This window comes from Trachurus japonicus, chromosome 22 (genome assembly GCF_045865225.1).
Source record: "Trachurus japonicus isolate A0001 chromosome 22, Traja_1.0".
In the NCBI taxonomy this organism is placed as follows: Eukaryota; Metazoa; Chordata; class Actinopteri; order Carangiformes; family Carangidae; genus Trachurus; species Trachurus japonicus.
This window is the reverse complement of record NC_140928.1, coordinates 5,969,477-5,989,219: the sequence shown is the minus strand read 5'-3', so window position 1 is coordinate 5,989,219 and position 19,743 is coordinate 5,969,477. Positions and strand designations below refer to the sequence as shown.

The following is a 19,743-nucleotide window of genomic DNA, read 5'->3' as shown; positions in this document are numbered from 1 at the left end:
CCCTCATGTCGACTAAGGGCTGGGAGAAGTTTCAGAGTTATCCGTGGCTTCTCTGAGTTACAGGGGGTCTCGGCGTAGCAGTGCATGTCCATATAACGGTTTCAAATGGATACCAACTGTCTTCGTAACAAAAAGACACACCAAAAAACATCCAAATACCTCCATGCTGCTCGTATGTAATGTCCGTCTTGTATTGAAGCCCCGAAATGCGAAATTGTCCCGAAAAAAATTAAATAAGTCTATATTTCAAGCTTGTTTGTAGCGGAAGCTTCTCGAAGCTCCTCTTCCCGGTTCGTCAAATTTGGACAAACTGGGAAGAGGACGAACCCTGGTTCGTCCAAATTTGACGAACCGGGAAAAGGAGCTTCCGCTACAAACAAGCTTGAAATATAGACTTATTTAATTTTTTTCAATTTTGGGTGAACTATCCCTTTAAATCATGGTGGAAACCAAAGCAGAGCTACAAAAGCTATATTAGATTTAAAAATGAATTCAAATAAATGTTACTACAGGTCTGCCAGATGTCTAATTAGCGTATAGCTTCTTACTCTTGTCTGACAATCATCCATTCAATCTGACATTGTGTCCATATGACTTTATTATGGCCCAACAATTCACTAAAGACTGTGGTAGAACCTCTACTGGTGTGTCAATGTCATCTACACTTGTGACCATTTTCCTGTTACTAGGTTTCATGGACATTTCAACGTAGCCGCTAACTGCGTAGGACGACAACAAATGCATCGTTAATCCTGCTGACAAAAAACACAAATTAGTCAACAGTGTCTTCAATCAGCAGAAGTAGCTGCTGATTAGTGAATGAGCAGCAAATCAGTGGCTGAAGGTGGTGACTCAGAGACCTGGAACAGGCTAAAAGGTTTATTGTTACCAAAACCTCTCTGTGCTGGGTGATCATAACCCTGCTGCTCTCACGTTATCAGCAAAGTGGGCGAAGGAAAAGGTCAGAAAAGGAGAGATATTTTTTGCAAAAAAATTAAAAAAGGAAAGTCATTACCCATGAGCCTCAGTGACTGTGGAAACACTAGAAGGAGAAATGGGTCAGAACTGTGACTGTAGTGGAGGCTGGTTTGGTTAAAATTTGCTTCAAAACTGAACTGAGACACAAGCAGATCTCAAATCTTAAAGGGATAGTTCAACATTTTGGCAAATTGGCCCATTGCCATAACCCCAAGTCATAGTACTGTAGGTTCGTTACCTTTATTTATTAGTTTTCGAGGTAAATTCATGCAAAACAGGTGATGCATGTTCCCTTCAGAGACAGTTTTTCAGCAAGCAGTCTCTGCATTTACTGTACCTCTCGTAACGTTCTGTTATTATCTCATAGTGTGGTGAATGTTCAGGTCACAACTTGTCCACCAGAGCGTTTTAGAGTTGTTGGATTGTGTATTTGATGAGTTTGATGAGGGAAACCAAGAAATCCCATGAGCCTCCGTAGCGTAGCTCTGAGCAGCTCGTGGCTCTGCTCCGCCGTTCTAAAAATAGCTTGCACCGACAATTAAAGGTAACGAACCTACTGCTATGACTATAGGGATTATGACAATGGGCCAATTTGCCAAAATACTGAACTATGCCTTTAACCTTCGAGGCTCAAGCAGGTCCCAAGTTACTTTGTTATTTTCACTCTATCAATTTCATCATCCTCTAACCCTCTAACCAAAACTTTATCACTTCTAAAGTAGCCGCCTCCATGCTAGCTGCCTTTGGCCTCTACAGGGACACGTCTTAGCAGGTAGCCAGGCTTGTGTGAATAGCCTTAGACATCGTGTTGCCATGATGATTCATTACTGATGATTCAACCACTCAAACTACCAGTCACCAACAAAGTCTGATATATTTGGAACCATGATCCGTCTGAAATAACGCCTCCAGAAATTAAATCTGTGTTTTTAAAAATTTCATCAAAATTTTGCTGTTTGGTATGATTTGGTTGTGTACACACGGGATCACAGCTAAATACAAACTGATATTAACATATGGCCCTCGTCTAATAGGATTTTATGCAAAAACGCTGCATACTGCAGCTAAGAAGTTAAATTAGACTGTGTGATAAATATTCTGGGAAAAGAGACAAGCCACAAACTGCCCCATCATCACTGCCAATAAACTGTTTCTGCCTCTTGTAAATTTATGCAATCTTGAACATCTTCCAATTTTCATTGTTCTTTTTCAGTCTGCCTGGTTTTCCATCTGCCTGGGTGATGACGTGGAACATGTAAGACAAAAAGATAATCAGTCGAGCGGCCCATGTCAAACCACAGAGTAAAAACCGTGTATGAGCGCGGAGCCAAAAACTCTTTCATTAGCCCTCATAAATGTTATCTGGCACATATCTGAGACAGGCTGGGTGGATCGCCTGCTGCGATTTGGCCCGTTCTGCACATCCCCATCCTCCTCCACCTCCCGTTGGCTCAGTCAGTTGACAGCCTGGCACTGAACCTGATTCCCGAGTCCCGATTTCACACTCTTCCTCTATTTCTGTCTCAACAGGCTGAGCGCAACGCCACCACTGAAACTGCAGCTCTGATTAGAAACCAATTAGCTCCCCAGATCCTGGGGCCCCTTTGCAGAAGAGGCTGCAGGATGTCATCTCGAATCAGCTCCTGCTCCGTCCGGACGGGGATCTCTGCTCCCCTTCTGCCTCCTGCTGGTCTGCTCTCATTCGCTGGGAAGTTTCTCAGGGAAAAGTAAGATGGGAGGCGGAGGAGACACTTCTTTAATACGACCTGACCCAAATGAGAGCTCTGACAGGGAAAGATGGATAAGCCTTGGCCCCAGTTTTTGTCTTTCATGTCTTTATATTTGAGTCAATGAGGTAAGCCTTTTTTTTTTAATCATTAAAATAAACAGAAAGTTGGAGAAAAACTGCAGATCCTCAAAGACAAGACATCTCTGCTGCTACAATGACAATCTAACACTAGAACAGATTTTTCCAACATGTTTTACAAAGTGATTCTGAGTCAAAACTAAAATTCCTGTCAGGAAATTAAGCAGCAGCAGATTTAGATGTTTGGTAATTTAACAATCTAAGATAGAGACTCTGGTAACTGTTCTTTCTCCGGTACGTTCTCTTCTTCTGTCACACACTGAGAAACTCTCTCATCAAGCTCCACTTTGGTTTAAGGACCTTTGTTTTTCTGTCTAAGGCTCTCTTTTTTTTGTTGCCAATTTTTGACAAAGACATTTCCACTCAGTTTTTCCTCCATGGCTCAGAACAAGTAACATGAGTCAGCAGATAGAGTGTTAAACTGGTCTTACTGGGCAGTAGCTTGTAACAGTTTGTGAGTGAGAGTTGGTCGTGTGAGCAGGAAAAACAGTAATGTCCACAAAAATAGTTCACTTGGGACTTCACTCTTGCCCTTTTATTGAGCCGAACACTTCATACTATCATACATGACAAAGAAGCGGTCTCACTTTACTCACTGTTAGCTGAGTTAAGAAGAAGAAAAAAAGAGAAACCATAGGGAGAAACCGGCAGCTCAGTAAGCTAATAGCGTCCACTCATCGGGTAGCCTTCTTCTCAACTGAAAACAAAACAACGCGGCGCGACGCTCAATGACGTCCCGGCGCCGCCACGCTTACGTTCTTAAAGGAACATTTACAACTGTTACAAGCTGAAGCATTCATAAACATATAGGCGATGCAACATTTACCCTTTTAAACGCCTCCCACTATGACCTCAGTGATAAACATGTTGCCGTCCAGTCCAGTGAAGTAGTCCAGTTGATTGACGTCAATGCATTATTTCCTGTTTGTATAAGACTGTGTAATTATGTAGATTTCTTGACTGCCGCCCACAAAGAACTATAGTACAGTTACTATGCAGTATACAATAGGGACATATAGCTACAGAAACACTTTTGTGCTGAAGGTAAAAAGGAAAATCTACTTCACTGTACACCTGAGAGTTTGTCTCTTAGCAACAGGACAGACTAGTCTTTTGAGGATTATGGGCATTTCTGTATAAGCATATGAAGTTTTATTAAATAATCTGCTGATTTACTCCAAGACTCTGTGACAAAACCTGTTTTACATCTGTGACTCACAACCTAATCCTTCATGTCTCCAATGTATAAACAATGACTATATGAGAAGCACAAACTGGGGCTCACACACACACACACCCGTTGGTAGGAGGATTACCGACATGCAACAGCGGGAAAGAGAGAGAGTGTGTGTGTGTGTGTGTGTATGTGTGTGATTAATGCACGAGATCATGGGAATGGAAACCGGGGCCTCGTGATTATCCAAGAGATATTTTTATGTCGCCTCCGTCTAGGCCAGACGAGAACATGATTGTCACTTCCAGCACTTCTCTCAATAAAATGGTGGAGTAATAAGAGCCTGTATTGTATGGGCCTGTATAATGGTCTGCACCGCTCGCATCCAGACATTGAAAGTTCCCCGTCTCAGACACACTGACAGATACACTTACAGGCTTTAAGTACTGTGAACACTTGAAGGGCCTTGAAGCCTTGCTAGCTTGTTTCATTAACACTTGTCATTCTCTGCATCAGGCCAACTCCACGCTACCTTTTACCCCCGCTCACAAAACTTTTTTTTTTTTCTCTCTCTCTCCTTCTGATTAATTGCAGCCTTTTAGACGTCCTCACAATCAGCTTTGGACCATTTTGCAGCCTTTTCATTACAAAGTTAAACGTCTGGCTATGGAATATGGTGGCAGTAAATGCCATATCCTTTCAGCGCGGCAAGGGCAGGGTAATTGTCTCTGTGGCACAATCGTCCCTCAACAAAAGCCAGTGGAAATGACAGGGTTTTAACATAATAAGGAGCACTGTCAGTTTGGTTTCACCCCGCAAAATCCTCCCAGCTAGCATCAGCGCCGCAGTTTGATTCCCTCTGTTCCAGGGAATATTTATCTCCATCTTAGAGGCCTCCATTTTGCTCTTTTCTTCACTTGCTGATAGCCTGTAATTGCTTCCATCTGCTCTTTATACATACAGTATTACTTGTCCTGGTAAAGATAACAGCGCAGTGAGGAAACCAGTGAGACAGCAAAGCACTGACTCTAAATGTCAACTAGTCACCAGTGGATAGGCCCCGCAGCTCTGCAGGCTCCTTTATGGTTTCAACTTCTTTTGTGGAGTCATAATGACAGATAGAGGCGTTGTTGCTGTTTTTGGTGCCAAGGCATTATCTCAGCGAGGTGACAGTTGACAAATTGAATCAATAAATCAATCGCTTAAGATGGATCGGGTGTCAAAAATGATATCCGCCGGCGAGGAAATCATAGGTGCAGATTGGGGGCGAGCCATCTCCACCATCTCCACCTCAGGGACGCACGCGGAGCAACAGGTGCGGCGTATAAACAACAATCAGGAAAGGTGCGAAGGAAATGCGACGGACAGGGCGGCGGCGGCTGGGTAAACGTGCGGCTCCAAACTGAGCCGGCGCACCGGGGATCTAAAGAGCGGCTCAGCTCTGGGTGAGGCGGCTCTGCAGAGGATACGTATCTCCTTCTCTGTTAGATGCCCAATGACAGCTCCAGCCTCATGGAAAAATAAATCCCCTCTCTCACTGTCACACGCGGCTTATTCGCATTCACATTCACATCCTCCGCTTCCTGCTATGTTTGCTCCCCTAATTCTCAGACAGTATTCTCCTGCTTCTCTGGAAACTTGGGAGGTGCAGTAGGGAAGTATCCACTGTCTGTAAGAGAAATCACAAGTCACTGTGCTAGCATGCAGCAGCTATGGGGCACCCGGTGAGAGAAAGAGAGAGAAGGGTGAGCATGAATTAAACATGTGTGAGGGGGGGTGGCAATGAGGGGGTGGGCTTCAGATTTGTCAGAATAAATGCATAAAGCTTATACTTGCAAAAAAACCCATAATATTATCTGTCACAATTCAAGGTTACCAAACATGCGAGGAGCAAATTATTCATTCCAATACAAAGCAGAGTGATGAGGCTGAATAACTGCAGAGAAGCAGTTTAGGTTTGGAGCCACTGGAGGCCTGTGAGTATGTGTGTCTGTGTGTGTGTCTGTGTGTGTGTGAGGTCGCTAATTAGGAAGCTATTTGTGTGGAGTGAAATGTTCGTCTTATGATCTGCTCAATGTCTTTCACCGTCCCTCCCTCTGCACTCTAATATCTGTCCTGTGAGACGCTCAGACATATGATTACATCTCCTACACAAAAACCCTGTACGTTCACAGCACTTTAAAAGACACAATGATTAATTCTCTTATATTAACGTCGATTCACACGACGACGTGGGTTTTCAGTGACAGATGTAAAACCCACACGCATACGCACACAATTTTTTATTTTTTTTTTCACACAACTCTGCTCCTTTTTGGAACTTTACAGCCTCCTTCAGCTCTTTGTTTTTTGTTTTACGACACATGTGCAGTACGGTCTCTGATGAGCCCTGTTGTTCTGCAGCAGGAGGCTGTTTGAGACGTGTAAGTGCTGTTAAAGGGATAGTTCACCCAAAAATCAAATTTCACTCATTATCTACTCACCCCCATGTCGACTAAGGGCTGGGAGAATTTTCAGAGTCCTCCGTGCCATCTCGGAGTTACGGGGGGGTCTGCGCAGCAGTATTTGTCCATATAATGGTTGTGAATGGGGCTCACTTTTCTTCGTCCAAAAAGACACACCAAAAAACATCCAAATACCTCCATACTGCTCGTCTGTAATGTCCCTCTTGTATTGAAGCCCCGACATGAGAAATTGTTCCGGAAAAAATTTAATAAGTCTATATTTTAAGCTTGTTTGTAGCGGAAGCTCCCAGTGTCTCAGTTCACTGCTCTTCCTGAGATTTGCACTGACCGGCGGAACAATTTCTCATGTTGGGGCTTCAATACAAGAGGGACATTACAGACGAGCAGTATGGAGGTATTTGGATGTTTTTTGGTGTGTCTTTTTGGACAAAGAAAAGTGAGCCCCATTCACAACCATTATATGGACAAATACTGCTGCACGGACCCCCCCGTAACTCAGAGAAGGCACGGAGGACTCTGAAAATTCTCCCAGCCCTTAGTTGACATGAGAGTGAGTAGATAATGAGTAAAATTTGAATTTTGGGTGAACTATCCCTTTAAACCCACCGTATCTGCTGCTACCTGCCCCGAACCAGGCAGAAGACACAAATATGTGAAGATGACATGAAGAAGACAAAGCATTCAGCAGCTGTTACAGCAGGAGAACACAGAGACAGAGGGAAAAACAATACTAGATTACATTCCTTACGGCTCTAAGAGAAAGCCTCTATGTCTGCTGGGTATTTAACCATAATTATTTTTCCTGGTAACTATGAATAAGGGTTTCTATCGGTTTGTTTGGTGTTTTTTTTTGTGTGCCTCCTTGTGGCCAAAAATCAATGAATAATGCAGCTTTAAAATTTGGTTGGAAACTTCTCCTCCAGCACATTATTCGTTCATTCATCACCTTGTGGTTGTACTGTATGCCACTGCCAACTATTCCAGTTGCAGTAAAATTTGCATATTGTGTTAAGGTTAAAGGACTTGACCTTCCATCACCAAAATCTCATCAGTTCCTCCTTAAATCTAGAAAATTCAAATAAACCACCCAAAATATCAGGTTCATAGACAATGACTGGAGGAGGTATGACCTTAGTAGACATAAGCTGACATTAATGTAGCCTGTACATATAGTCTTAGTCTACTTGCCAGCCCATAGGGCCCCATTGTGAACCCGGAAATGTTGAGTACCCCAAAGTTTTATGTTAGAAATAGATAGTATGGGTCCCCAGTATTCAGAAACTGCCGGATGCTAATTTATATATATTGGGCAATTAGCACAATTGCCATAATTAGCATAAATTAGCATAATTTCCTATATGGGCAATATTTCAACAAAATTGACTTGGCTGATCTGGGCAATATTGGAGTGGTTTTAGGGGTTATTGATGATGCTGAATCCATTTCTGACATTTTCAAAATTCAAAATGGCTGTCTAAACCGGTAGTGACCAGATTTAAACCGCCAGTGGGCCGATTTTGATGGATTTCATCTGGTCCCTTCCGGTTTAGACAGCCATTTTGAATTTTGAAAATGTCAGAAATGGATTCAGCATCATCAATAACCCCTAAAACCACTCCAATATTGTCCAGATCAGCCAAGTCAATTTTGCTGAAATATTGCCCATATAGGCAATTATGCTAATTTATGCTAATTATGTCAATTGTGCTAATTGCCCAATATATATAAGTTAGCATCCGGCAGTTTCTGAATACTGGAGACCCATACTATATATTTCTAACATAAAACTTTGGGGTACTCAACATTTCCGGGTACTCATTGTTGGCAAGTAGACTATCTGGTGGAGCTTTGACAGTCACTATGATGCATTTATGTTCATCTGTGTCACAGTGGGACTTGTATCTCTGCTCTGAGACGCTCTGCTGTGTCGGTGCAGTGCTGTTTATCACAGTTAACATTATTGTTTTGTTAAGGTGTGAATGCAGCAGAGTTGGGCCTGTGAGTTGTGTTCACTGTCATCGGAGAGGAATTAATCTCCTACATCTCCTATCTGCCTTGTTAATGCAAATGTCACCAGCTGCCATGTATGAGCGACACAGAGTGAGGCTACAGCCACAGCTGCCGTCACAGTGTGCAAAACAGACCTTGGTGTCTCGCCTGTGATGTCACAGTGTGGGAGGAGCCACACGATTCAACTTAACTGAACTTTCAGATCCAAACAGACAGAAATCAGCTCCGTTTGAAAAAAAAAACAGTTGGTTTTCTGCATAATGTGAATTTTGTAGTGTAACAACATCAAATACCAACAAAACTACACGGTACAACAAAGAGAAATTAGTCCGAGGTTACTCTTTAAAGAAAATAAATCATGAAAGAACTGCACTGTTGAGCCCATTTTGATGTTTGGTTATGTATTCATCTTATTCCTCTCTGTCAGTAAATATTTTACGGATATCAGAAACCGAAACCATCACCTGAGGTTACACCCATCCAACTATTTCTCCCTTGAAACTTAAAATCAGTATATTTAAGGTTTTTATGTAAGTTAACATGAGGCCAGGTTGGTTAAAGAAAAAAATATCAGTGGCAGCTCCAGGATTGTGGTGGATCCCAAGTCCCCAAGAATTTAGAGTAAAGCTTTGATTCTTAGAGTCCAGACTCTCCATCTGGTGCTGTCGTGCAATAAAATAAAGACAGACATCCATCTGAGAGGAGGCAGACAGATCCGTGTCTCTGCAGCGACAGGAGCCTCCTTTCACCAGAAAACCACACAACTACAACTGCATGTTACACTGTGAGAAATCCCTCTCACATGAGAAACCCTTAATTGCAATTAGTCCTCACAGTTCCAGGTAAAAGCTCACATCTAAACGCAGCAAAGGAAATCAGACGACAAAGGGAAAAGAGGTAGAAAAAAAACACCTCTGAATATTAAACTTCTATCGACGTCTTTGCTTTGCTTTTCCTCCAGAGATGAGACCCCTATTACTGCAGTGAATATCAATGCAATGTATGGGAGGACCGCTTTAAATAATCTATTCAATTGGACCAGAAAGTTAATCAGTGAATAATTACCTAATGAGAAGAATGGTAATCAGCAGTCAGCATACTCTCAGTAGTCTAATTACTTTTGGTAACTTCGCTCTGAAATCCTCAAGACATGAAATCAAAACGATTGTTTTGTTCCAATCAGTGATTTGAGAAGCTTTAGTGACATTATCAACAAACTCCACTGTGATTAGCTCCAGTACAAAATGACTGCTGCTGTAGATACAGTTGACTAATGGGAACAAACTCAGTCATTTAGTCATTTTACTGTAATGTTGCAATAATCAAGAGGCTTGTTTCACACTTTGACCTTTACTTTGACAAGCTCTCACGTTTTTCTGTCCATCGCCATCATCATGACGCTCTGCCTGTTACGTATCGGTTGCATAAGTGTATTTTTCCCACGCCAAATGCTGTTGATGTCAGCGACTATTTTCAAACAGATTACACACAATCAGCTGTGTGCCAAAACAGGCTGATGCAAAAATCAGCAGTGGATGCCCTTTTCAGTCCATTAGGTCTTTATGGGACGTCATCCCGGCTCCCCAGTCTGATGGCTCTGATCTGGAGCTGCACCAGTTTGCCTCTATGTAAGGTCCCTGCAGTTTAATGCGTCCTTCAGTCGTTCACACCTTCCCACTCCCCACTGCTGCTGCTCCTGTGAGGAGCCAATCATCATGAACTCAAGCTGGGAGATAGGTGCACACCACCCTCAAGCAGCAAACAGTTTACGTAACCACTGAGTGTAGAACACTTTTCTCCATATGCAAAACCAGTAGCAAGCAGTGTGTGACCAGTTTAAGCTAAAAGTAGACGTCAATTAGAACAACGATGTCTCTCCTCACGTCCTATGAAGGGATCTGATTGCGTTGATCCTGGACTTCACTGCCCTCTTGTGGTTGCAGGTGTCTCTGGAGGCTAGCTTAACTCACAGCTGTTGCATCTAGCATTTTAGACCTTTTCGTAAGCATGGGTGAGGCATGTCCCCTTGACAAAGGCTGACCCCCAATTTCCACTGACTCCGTCTTCACTCCGTTGCAATCGCTGGAGCAATTCGCTCCCATTCAAGTAAATCAGAGCATTTCCACTCCAGTGCGTCTCCATTCCATCATAGCTCCGGCAGTCAGGCAGAAATACACAGCAGGTCTATTTTTGCCAGATCATGGAGCCATCACGCATCAATCCAAGTTGATGAGATCGCCCATAAGTCAAACGCATAGAGCATCCGGTAAATTTCAAAATAAAACACAATGAACAAACTTTCCAACCATAAAGCATCACTTTATCAAGCTTAGTTTCACTCGCTGGCACAAGCAACAAGTGATCAATCAGTCAGAGGGACCTAAAGCTCCAGGACGTCATGGATGAAAAAATATTAATCATGGAGGTGGAAAACTGAAATATTTTATGATAAAACACACCCATTCTACAAGAACACAAACAGAAAGTTAAAGAAAATACTGCAGTTTACAGTATGTAGCCCAACAGAAAATCAACCTCAGAAAGACAAAATGACCTGCTGTTTACATTTTTATCTGACTTTATACATAGCTGTTATCACAATAGTTTGTAGGAGCTAAGCTAAACTGTAATGGAGTTGGAGCGGAGTGAAGATGGAGTCAGTCCAAATCGAGGATGAGGCTTGTCAAGCAGAAGGCAGTAGCTGTTTTGGGGGCATTTGTGCACTGAGGATGATCCTTGGATCTTTGACGGGCGATTAGCATTAGCTATAGTGTGATTGTCAAACTGCTATTAACTCGTTCTGAGATAAGTCATTGTAGCAGTCGGGTATTTGGTTGCGTTTAGCGTGACCGAGGCTGTCCACAGACAATTTAAGCCATGGACATGGTGGACACCATAAAAATAAACACATCATGATTCAAAGCGCTGGTGAGGACTGGGTGTTATTATTCCACAGACTAATTAAACAATTAGTTTCAGTCAGCAGCCGGAGGCAAATTAAGTCTAGGACAGTCATGATATTGCATGGTTGATTATACACATGTGGAGATGCTTGTGGAAACTGTACATGTGCATTAGAAAATTACTTAAACAGTCTTTTTTGCTAAGGATTAAGAGATAAATGAGGTAATTACACTGTGATTTATCACCTAAAATGGACAGATACTTCCTTATTAAATTTTTTTGTTAATGTGTGTGGTGGTGATGAGGAGGAGGACACATACAGTTTACCATGTAACTTAAGCCTTTTTTTTTAGTTTTAGTCGCATTATTATATTTTCCTTTCTGTTGATCATGGTGAAGGCTTCTCTGTGCAACACATGCAGTCAGTTCGAGAAGTTGGAGACAGAGTACTGAGGAAGGAAAATAAAGGATTCTGCATTGTCAGTGGAGTATGTCACTGTCAGTTATTGGTAAATATTTTATAAGATTACTGTGGAAGTGATTTTTTTTCTTCCTTCTATACTGCACATTTAATATGTTTACTGACAGCTGAGATTCGAAGACTTCTTCAGCCGGGAAGGAGTGGAGGAAGGTGAAGATGTCCAAGGCAGAGACTTTTAGAGACCGCATAAAATCATGAGACGGTGAACGGAGGAGTCCCCGAATCTCCGACAGACTTTGCTCTTACTACTGTCAGGGAAAAGTATGTTTTAGTTTGGTGTAGGAAGGTGTGTGAAATAGTATAAACCCTCTGCCACGCTGCAAACGGTGAGGTCGGGTTTGTATTCAGTTTACTGCCTACCATTTTACAGTAGAATAATATGCATATAAACCTGGGTCAACTAATTACAGTAATGATTGCAAAATGTTCAGAGTGGTGCGGGCAGATAATCACCGAAGCATCACAAGACTGAGCAGTAAATATGCTAATTTAAATCTGAAATAAACGGAGGCTTGTTTTTTTTTCTCCCCCCTCCCGCTTGCACAAGATTACCCCCGCAAGTTAACGAAATACAAAAACACAGCACGCTAATCTTGCATACGTCCACATTACACACCACGCTCCATCAGGAGGAGACGTTCATTAGATTGGACAGATATTATTGTGGCTGTGGACACCACAGGCATGTCTGATGTCTTGTTTGGGGCCTGCGCATGTTGCAGAGGAGCATAGGAGCGGAGGGGGGGGGCTTCAGAGAGAGCTGCAGCATGCAGACACAAGCACAGAACACACATCAGCCAGTGTATCCTCTCAAAAATAAAAAGGTCCTCATAAGGAGAGTGGGCTGTCAAGTGTTGGTCCTCATAAGTGTAGCTAAGCTAATCCACGCATAGGAGCTGATGCTGCCTTTAAAGGGATAGTTCACCCAAAATTGAAATTTCACTCATTATCTACTCACCCTCATGTGGACTAAGGGCTGGGAGAAGTTTCAGAGTCCTCCGTGGCTTCTCTGAGTTACAGGGGGTCTCGGCGTAGCAGTGCATGTCCATATAACGGTTGCAAATGGATACCAACTGTCTTCGTAACAAAAAGACACACCAAAAAACATCCAAATACCTCCATGCTGGTATCCATATTTGGTATTTGGATGTTTTTTGGTGTATCTTTTTGTTACGAAGACAGTTGGTATCCATTTGCAACCGTTAACTGAAACTTCTCCCAGCCCTTAGTCGACATGAGGGTGAGTAGATAATGAGTGAAATTTCAATTTTGGGTGAACTATCCCTTTAAGTGCTCCCATATCAGCTGTAAATATGATTTTTCACACATTGGAGTGCTCTTAGTTGGGTGTGATAACAAAATATGAGCTATTAATCCAGGTGGGTTCTTTTTTTTCCTCTTTTTTTTAATGATATTTGTTCTACTTAAGATTCAAATGGCACCAAACTACTTTGCATGAGAAATGGGGGAAAAAAGCATCACCAGAAAGTGAAATAACACAATAATAAATCACATTAGTTTGACATGAGCTGACTGGACACACACACACACACACACACAGTTTGCTCAGGTGCTCTCCACTCACAACATTTCTGACAGCATGTTAGGACTCCTGTGCTCCTCCCTCTAATATTGCCCCCAGTGGATTGAAACCGACCACCGTCCTCTTACCCTCTGTGACCTTCAGGCTAAAGCTGCTCCAGCTCCTTTGATCCCCCCTACACCCCCACACCCCCCACCTTCTCTCTGCCTCCCTGTGTGGCTGATGGACGGGATCATGAGGCCCAGGGTGAGAGACTCTCTGCCGATTTGACACATCTCTTTGACAAGGTGAGAATGTCTGAGGAGAATAGACCAGGACTGACGGCCCGCCCTCCCCACATCCTGCCCCCACTTACCCACCTGGATCATGTCTTGAGTGACGGCACAGTGCTGTGATACCTTTTTTTTTTTTAACGTACGATATGAAGAGTAAGAGAAGACAGGGGGGCATATTAACACCACTGTCTGTAGAGGAGATGTGGCAGACAGGAAGGTTGTAAGTGTGTGTGTTCGAGGCGGTGGAACGTCTTGTCTCACAGCTCCAGAGTTCCCAGCACACTCCCAGCATGGCGAGGCTGTTGTGAGTGTGCATCGTGAGTGTCTGAAATCACAGCTGCAGCAGAGGGAAATGGAGTCTGAGATGCAGAGCTGTCATCATCGAGGCTATAAATCTACACAAATCCCTCCGTCCATCCGTCCGTCCGTACGTCCTGTCCTGTTTCTGCAGGAACGGTTTTCTCTCTCAACATGGACGGGGAATTTAGCAGAACAGAATCAGCACAAGTCAGAGTTTATAGCACAGATGAATGTGAAATGAGAGCAGCAGAAAACAGCAGTGCTATTACAAAAAATGACTGGTACCATCTGGCACAATGAGAAGTGCACAGGTAACAAGATGAATAGATTTGGAGAGGAAAAGCTGTGTGTGTTTGTGTGTGTGTGTGTGTGTGTGTGTGTGTGTGTGTGAGATTGTGAAAGAGTGAGAGAGAGAGAGAGAGAGAGAGAGAGAGAGAGAGAGAGAGAGAGAGAGAGAGAGAGAGAGAGAGGGAGAGAGGGAGAAAGACACACAGAGAGAGAGAGTAAATGTTCTATGGTTATGGTCATTTTGGGGTTTGTGCATGCCTGTGGTCACTGCTCATGAATTCAATGTTTGCTGCAACTCTGCACATTAGAATCACACCAAACACTTTGATTGGTCAGTGCGCGCGTTCACTAATGTGCGCACTCACGCGCCGCTCAATCTGCCGCCTCCACACGCACACACACACATACAAATTCACCTGCAAAGGCAGGTGCACAAGCGCGCGCATCGCACGCACGCAAATGCAGACGCAAACTCAACCACACCGCCTGGCACACGCTTTGACATACACACACATACGCATACACACTTGTCTGCACTGGCATTTTCGCAGTCAAACTGGGGACCGGCGGCGGCGGCGCAGCAGCTTTGGTGGCATCCCATAATCAATAAAGCCTACATGTATGCACGGGGCTGCCGCCTCCCGGGTAACACACTAAACGCTGTACGTGGTTGAGAAAAGACACGACAAGCGTCTGGTGAGTGGAGACGGCGCGGCCGGTGCGCCACAGCCGCGTCCTGTCAGTCACATCACACATCAGCTCATATGCTGCGGTCCCTCTGTCTGTCTGTGTGGTCTCATGAACAGAGAAGATGTGTCCTCCTGCTCTGTCCGGGACCCTGCACTCACTCCCTTCACATGAACACAAGTGTCTGATCTTGCAGGAAAAGAAAACACCTCGTAATGCAACTTTAGCAGAGAAAAATCAGGCGAATGAATGAAGACCCCTGAGAGAAACAGTTTTACCGATGAGCGTGTAAGGCTCAGGCTGAAAACGGGTCACACACACGAGCTGCAGCGACCATCCGCAGAACAACGCGTTCATTCTGCACAAGTTCAACTACACTGAATTACACTGCAAGTGTTGTTCAACTTACCGATGAGAGCCAGCTGCAAGAAGTACAGTCCGAGGAAGTCCATTATGGAGTGCGACATTGATTCAAATGGATGCAATCCCGGGCGACTGATGATGCGCGAGAATAAAAAGCCCTCTGTTTGTTGAGATTGGCACCGAAATTAAGACGGAAAGAATCGCAGCTATTTCTCAAGTGATGACTGGCCACTTACGCTGACGCCGGAATCCACAGCAATGCATGAAAAAGCAGGAGCGGTGCAGAACATCATTTTTTTAACAGTCAAACTTTTGTCGTGGAGGGAAAAAGAAAATGGGTTAGAGAGCTGCGCCAAATCACGCCAGTGTTTCCAATTCAATGCAACACCGAGAGAGGAAAAGGGAAGAGAAAAAAAAACAGTTCGTTCCTTTAGATGGAATAAATGTTGCGCGTATTGAACATCCCTGTCCGTTTCATCCGTCCGTCCTGAGCGGCTGCTGCTTCCTCTCCTCTTCGCCTCCACCTGCGCGCCGTCTGGAAACTGCGGATGAATCACAGGGGCGCGTTGCTTTGCGCACTCCGACCTGCGAGTCACACAGTCCCTGTGATCCCTCTGCTCCCAGGCGGGTCCGGCCGGAGATGCTCAGCTCAGCCCAGCTCGTTTAAAAAAAAAAAATCCAATCTTGGCAAAAGTTGAAATAGGACAAGTTGAATCGATAGCCTATTTCATAGTGCCATAAAATGGAAACAATAAACCCGCGTAAAATGGTGCATAGTCTGTATGGGTGGGTAGAGCGTATCCACTACTCTCTGAAAGTAGGTTATCCCCCTCCTCCAAAAGAAAAAAAGAGAGAGAGAAAGTACCACAGTCAAGTTGCGTGAGTCTCATTGATTTGGAGGCAGTTGAGAAAATCTTTTAGGGGCCCTACAGCAGCCGGAGCCCAGGAGCCAGGAGCAGCAGACGGTAGAAACAGAGCCAGGCTGGCTCAGTGTCTGTGCCTCTTAATGGTGAAAATGAAGAGACCATCTTGCGGCCAGCATGGGCTGTTGGAGGCTACCTGCTGCCTAATGTGCTCATGCTGGTCTCCTTTCACAACAGAACAAAGAATAATCTATTTTGATCTGGGTTTTGGGGACAGTGGGCCTGATTGACGCCCTACTGTCATTATTTTGAGACGCAGCCTACTTTTTATCTACAAGAAATTTGTTTGCCGTGCACCCAGAATAATTGGATTAAGCCTGTGGAGGCAGCACGCCATAAATCATGGAGGATATTTAAATTCTTCATACTGACAGATGTTATGTGTTTTATTTTTTTTTGTCCTGAATTATCCTCCAGCCATTAAACTAGCACTCTGGATAAGAAATTAATTTTTGAGCGGTTTGTCTGTTGGGAGTTGTTTTGCCTCCTCGAGCTTATTTTTGGATTTTTACAACATCTCAGCGACACTTTCATCTGAAACACTATGGTGTAGCTACTGTAGCAATGTAAGAAAAAGGGCTGACACTCATAGAAACGTGGGAAGGGTTGCACTCAGTTTCTAAAAGAATAAACTGCACAACCTTAGACACCGACAAACTTCTTCTGTTGGCTGTTATATTCTTTTTCCGAGGCGAGTGGGCAGTGGGCTCCTGGTAGGATTGGCTCACACTGAGACAGAGGGAGAGATTCTGCAGGAGGAGAGATAATTCAAGGAGCATTTGTTCTCCAAGGCCAGAAGCATTTACAGTGTGTAACAACACCGACTGCATGTCTGTGGAGGATCACTACCATCTGAAATAATGACGATATTTTAAAACTAAATCGCAGGATATTTGATCTGATGTGTAATTCCACATGAACAGATTAGACACATAATACTACATCAATACACGCAGGCTCCACTGGTGAGTTCACCTGCACCTAAACTGTTCTCACCACAAACCACTGTCTCCCTCGTAGCTTATAATGCAACATGGCTCCACAACCAGACTTGGGCGATATCCAGAATATTATATACTGACACAGTCCGCAAATATTGTGATATTCAATGTGATCATCAGGGCAGATTCAGCCTTTAAAGGGATAGTTCAACATTTTGGCAAATTGGCCCATTGCCATAATCGCTATAGTCATAGCAGTAGGTTCGTTACCTTTAATTGTCGGTGTAAGCTATTTTCAGTACGGCGGAGCGCAGCAGCTGGCTGCTCGGAGCTACGCTATGGAGGCTAACGGAATTTCTTGGTTTCCCTCATTAAACTCATCAAATTCAACATCCCAAAACTCCACAGCGCTTTTGTAGACAAGTTGTGACCTGCACAACCACCACGCTATGAGATAATGACGGAACGATACGAAACGGAGCCGTTTTCGAGGTAAATTCATACAAAACCGCTGATGCGCGTTGCGTTCAGGGACAGTTTTTCAGCAAGCAGTCTCCGTATTTACCCTGTATTTACCTCGAAAACGGCTCCGTTTCGTATCGTTCCGTCATTATCTCATAGCGTGGTGGTTGTGCAGGTCACAACTTGTCTACAAAAGCGCTGTGGAGTTTTGGGATGTTGAATTTGATGAGTTTAATGAGGGAAACCAAGAAATTCCGTTAGCCTCCATAGCGTAGCTCTGAGCAGCCAGCTGCTGCGCTCTGCCGTACTGAAAATAGCTTACACCTACAATTAAAGGTAATGAACCTACTGCTATGACTATAGCGATTATGGCAATGGGCCAATTTGCCAAAATGTTGAACTATCCCTTTAAAGGGACAACAAGGAGTTTGCTTTTGGTTATAAAAAAGTCTCATATTAATGTGGATGAATCTACGTTACCCACTTGTTAATGGGTCTATTTTCGATAAATATATCGTTTTGTCTTTATCGTTATTTCGTTATTATTATTTAGTGTTCAACTTGCCCAGCATTTCCTACTTTTGGTTTCGCGAATGTTGCCCAGCAGGTCATGGGAATAACGCTGCCAGATCACTGTTTATAGTCGGAACTACGGCGGTATCTCATCGTCTTCTAACCTCCGACTTTCATTCTTGATTTGAAAACACTCTTTTCGCTTTCGTCAGTCTTGCGCCGGTCCAAGAATTTCACCGTGCACGTGGAGGCTCATGGGAAATGTAGTGTGAAAACACTTAGCTTTCCAAAACTCCTCATTGTCTCTTTAGATACAAATTATAGTTGCAGGGTCAGCAAACCCAGAACCAGCAAAACTGAACCACTCTTCCCCAAGTTGTGTTTCTATGTCTTTAGACAATATATCGATCCCCACTTATGAGTAAATGTAGGCCTGCACATTATCAACAAAATGTCCGATGTCCGATGTGCGATGACACTGTTCAATATCGCGCTGACAACATGACTTGCGATAAGTAAGCAAATGTTCAGGTGTGCATGTTAACCATACAGTTTCTGTGTCTTTCTGAAAACAATTAAACACGCTGCAGTACATACACCAGGCCTGAAGTGGCGCTGTAACACCGCCTCACAAATACACCAAAAACACAGGAGAAGAGTGCTGCACGCTGTAAACAAACTCAGAACTTTATAAGTAGACTATAAGTGCGAAGTCGTGCCAGAACAAAAATGACAATCGATGCCATCCGAGGGAACCGATGGAAGTCCAGCGTCGTTGTTGTTGTTACATTACATCTGGTGGTGGCTCAGGTTACAGGTATGAGGTGCATGAATGGCAACTTTTTTTTTCAAGGAACTTTTTATAATGTGTTTATCATTCATGTTGATATCGCGATGACGTTAAAAATAAGATTAATCGGTCAGCTCTAGTTTGCAAAAAGGGCGCAAGACCCTCAGTGGCTACAGAAACATGAGCTGGAACAAGCTGCAGCAGTGGTTGGGAGGTGAAGAACGAGCCGTGCCACCGATAACAGAAGGTGCAGAGGCCAAACTTGAAAAATGACACCTCGCACAACTCGCTACTAGTTACAACCCTGTATCGAAACAGAGACACTGCCTCTTACTTGGCACGGGCGTTTTCTGAGCAGAGTGTTATTTCAGTGACTGATCAGACAGGGAGAGGGACGTTGCAAAGAAATCAACCCCTGGGGACGGTGTCTGAGAGGGAAACCATTGCTCACAAACCTGCGAGATTAAACTTTGACAAAGAACCTTGGTTCCTTCTTTGGTCAGATGAAACCGAAATGGATTCGTCTTCGATCAGATGTGATGTGGTCGAGCGTGTTTGGTCACCACAGGGAGTGCACGGTGCCAACAGTGACACATGGAGGTGGGAACGTGCTGATACGACGCCGCATGACTGTGAAAGGGAGATGACATTTTTAGATGACAGTATGAATAGCAGTTAGTCTAAGATAAGATAGACTCCCCACAGTGGGAGATTTACATACCTAAATACTGCGAGGAAAAGAGGACTCAAGTTCAAAAATGAATCTTTCAACATGACAA

The 19,743-nt window shown here is 43.8% G+C and overlaps 1 protein-coding gene across 1 annotated transcript in view; it reads right to left on the bottom strand.

Moving 5' to 3' along the window:
• gfra4a (GDNF family receptor alpha 4a) overlaps positions 1-15,519 on the bottom strand; it is a 147,650-nt gene extending 132,131 nt beyond the window's left edge. The window contains exon 1 of the mRNA XM_085767547.1: positions 15,382-15,519. Coding sequence (XP_085623673.1) covers positions 15,382-15,439 — 58 coding nt within the window. The 5' untranslated portion in view covers positions 15,440-15,519. The remainder of the gene's footprint in view (positions 1-15,381) is intronic.
• Positions 15,520-19,743: the final 4,224 nt, after the last annotated feature.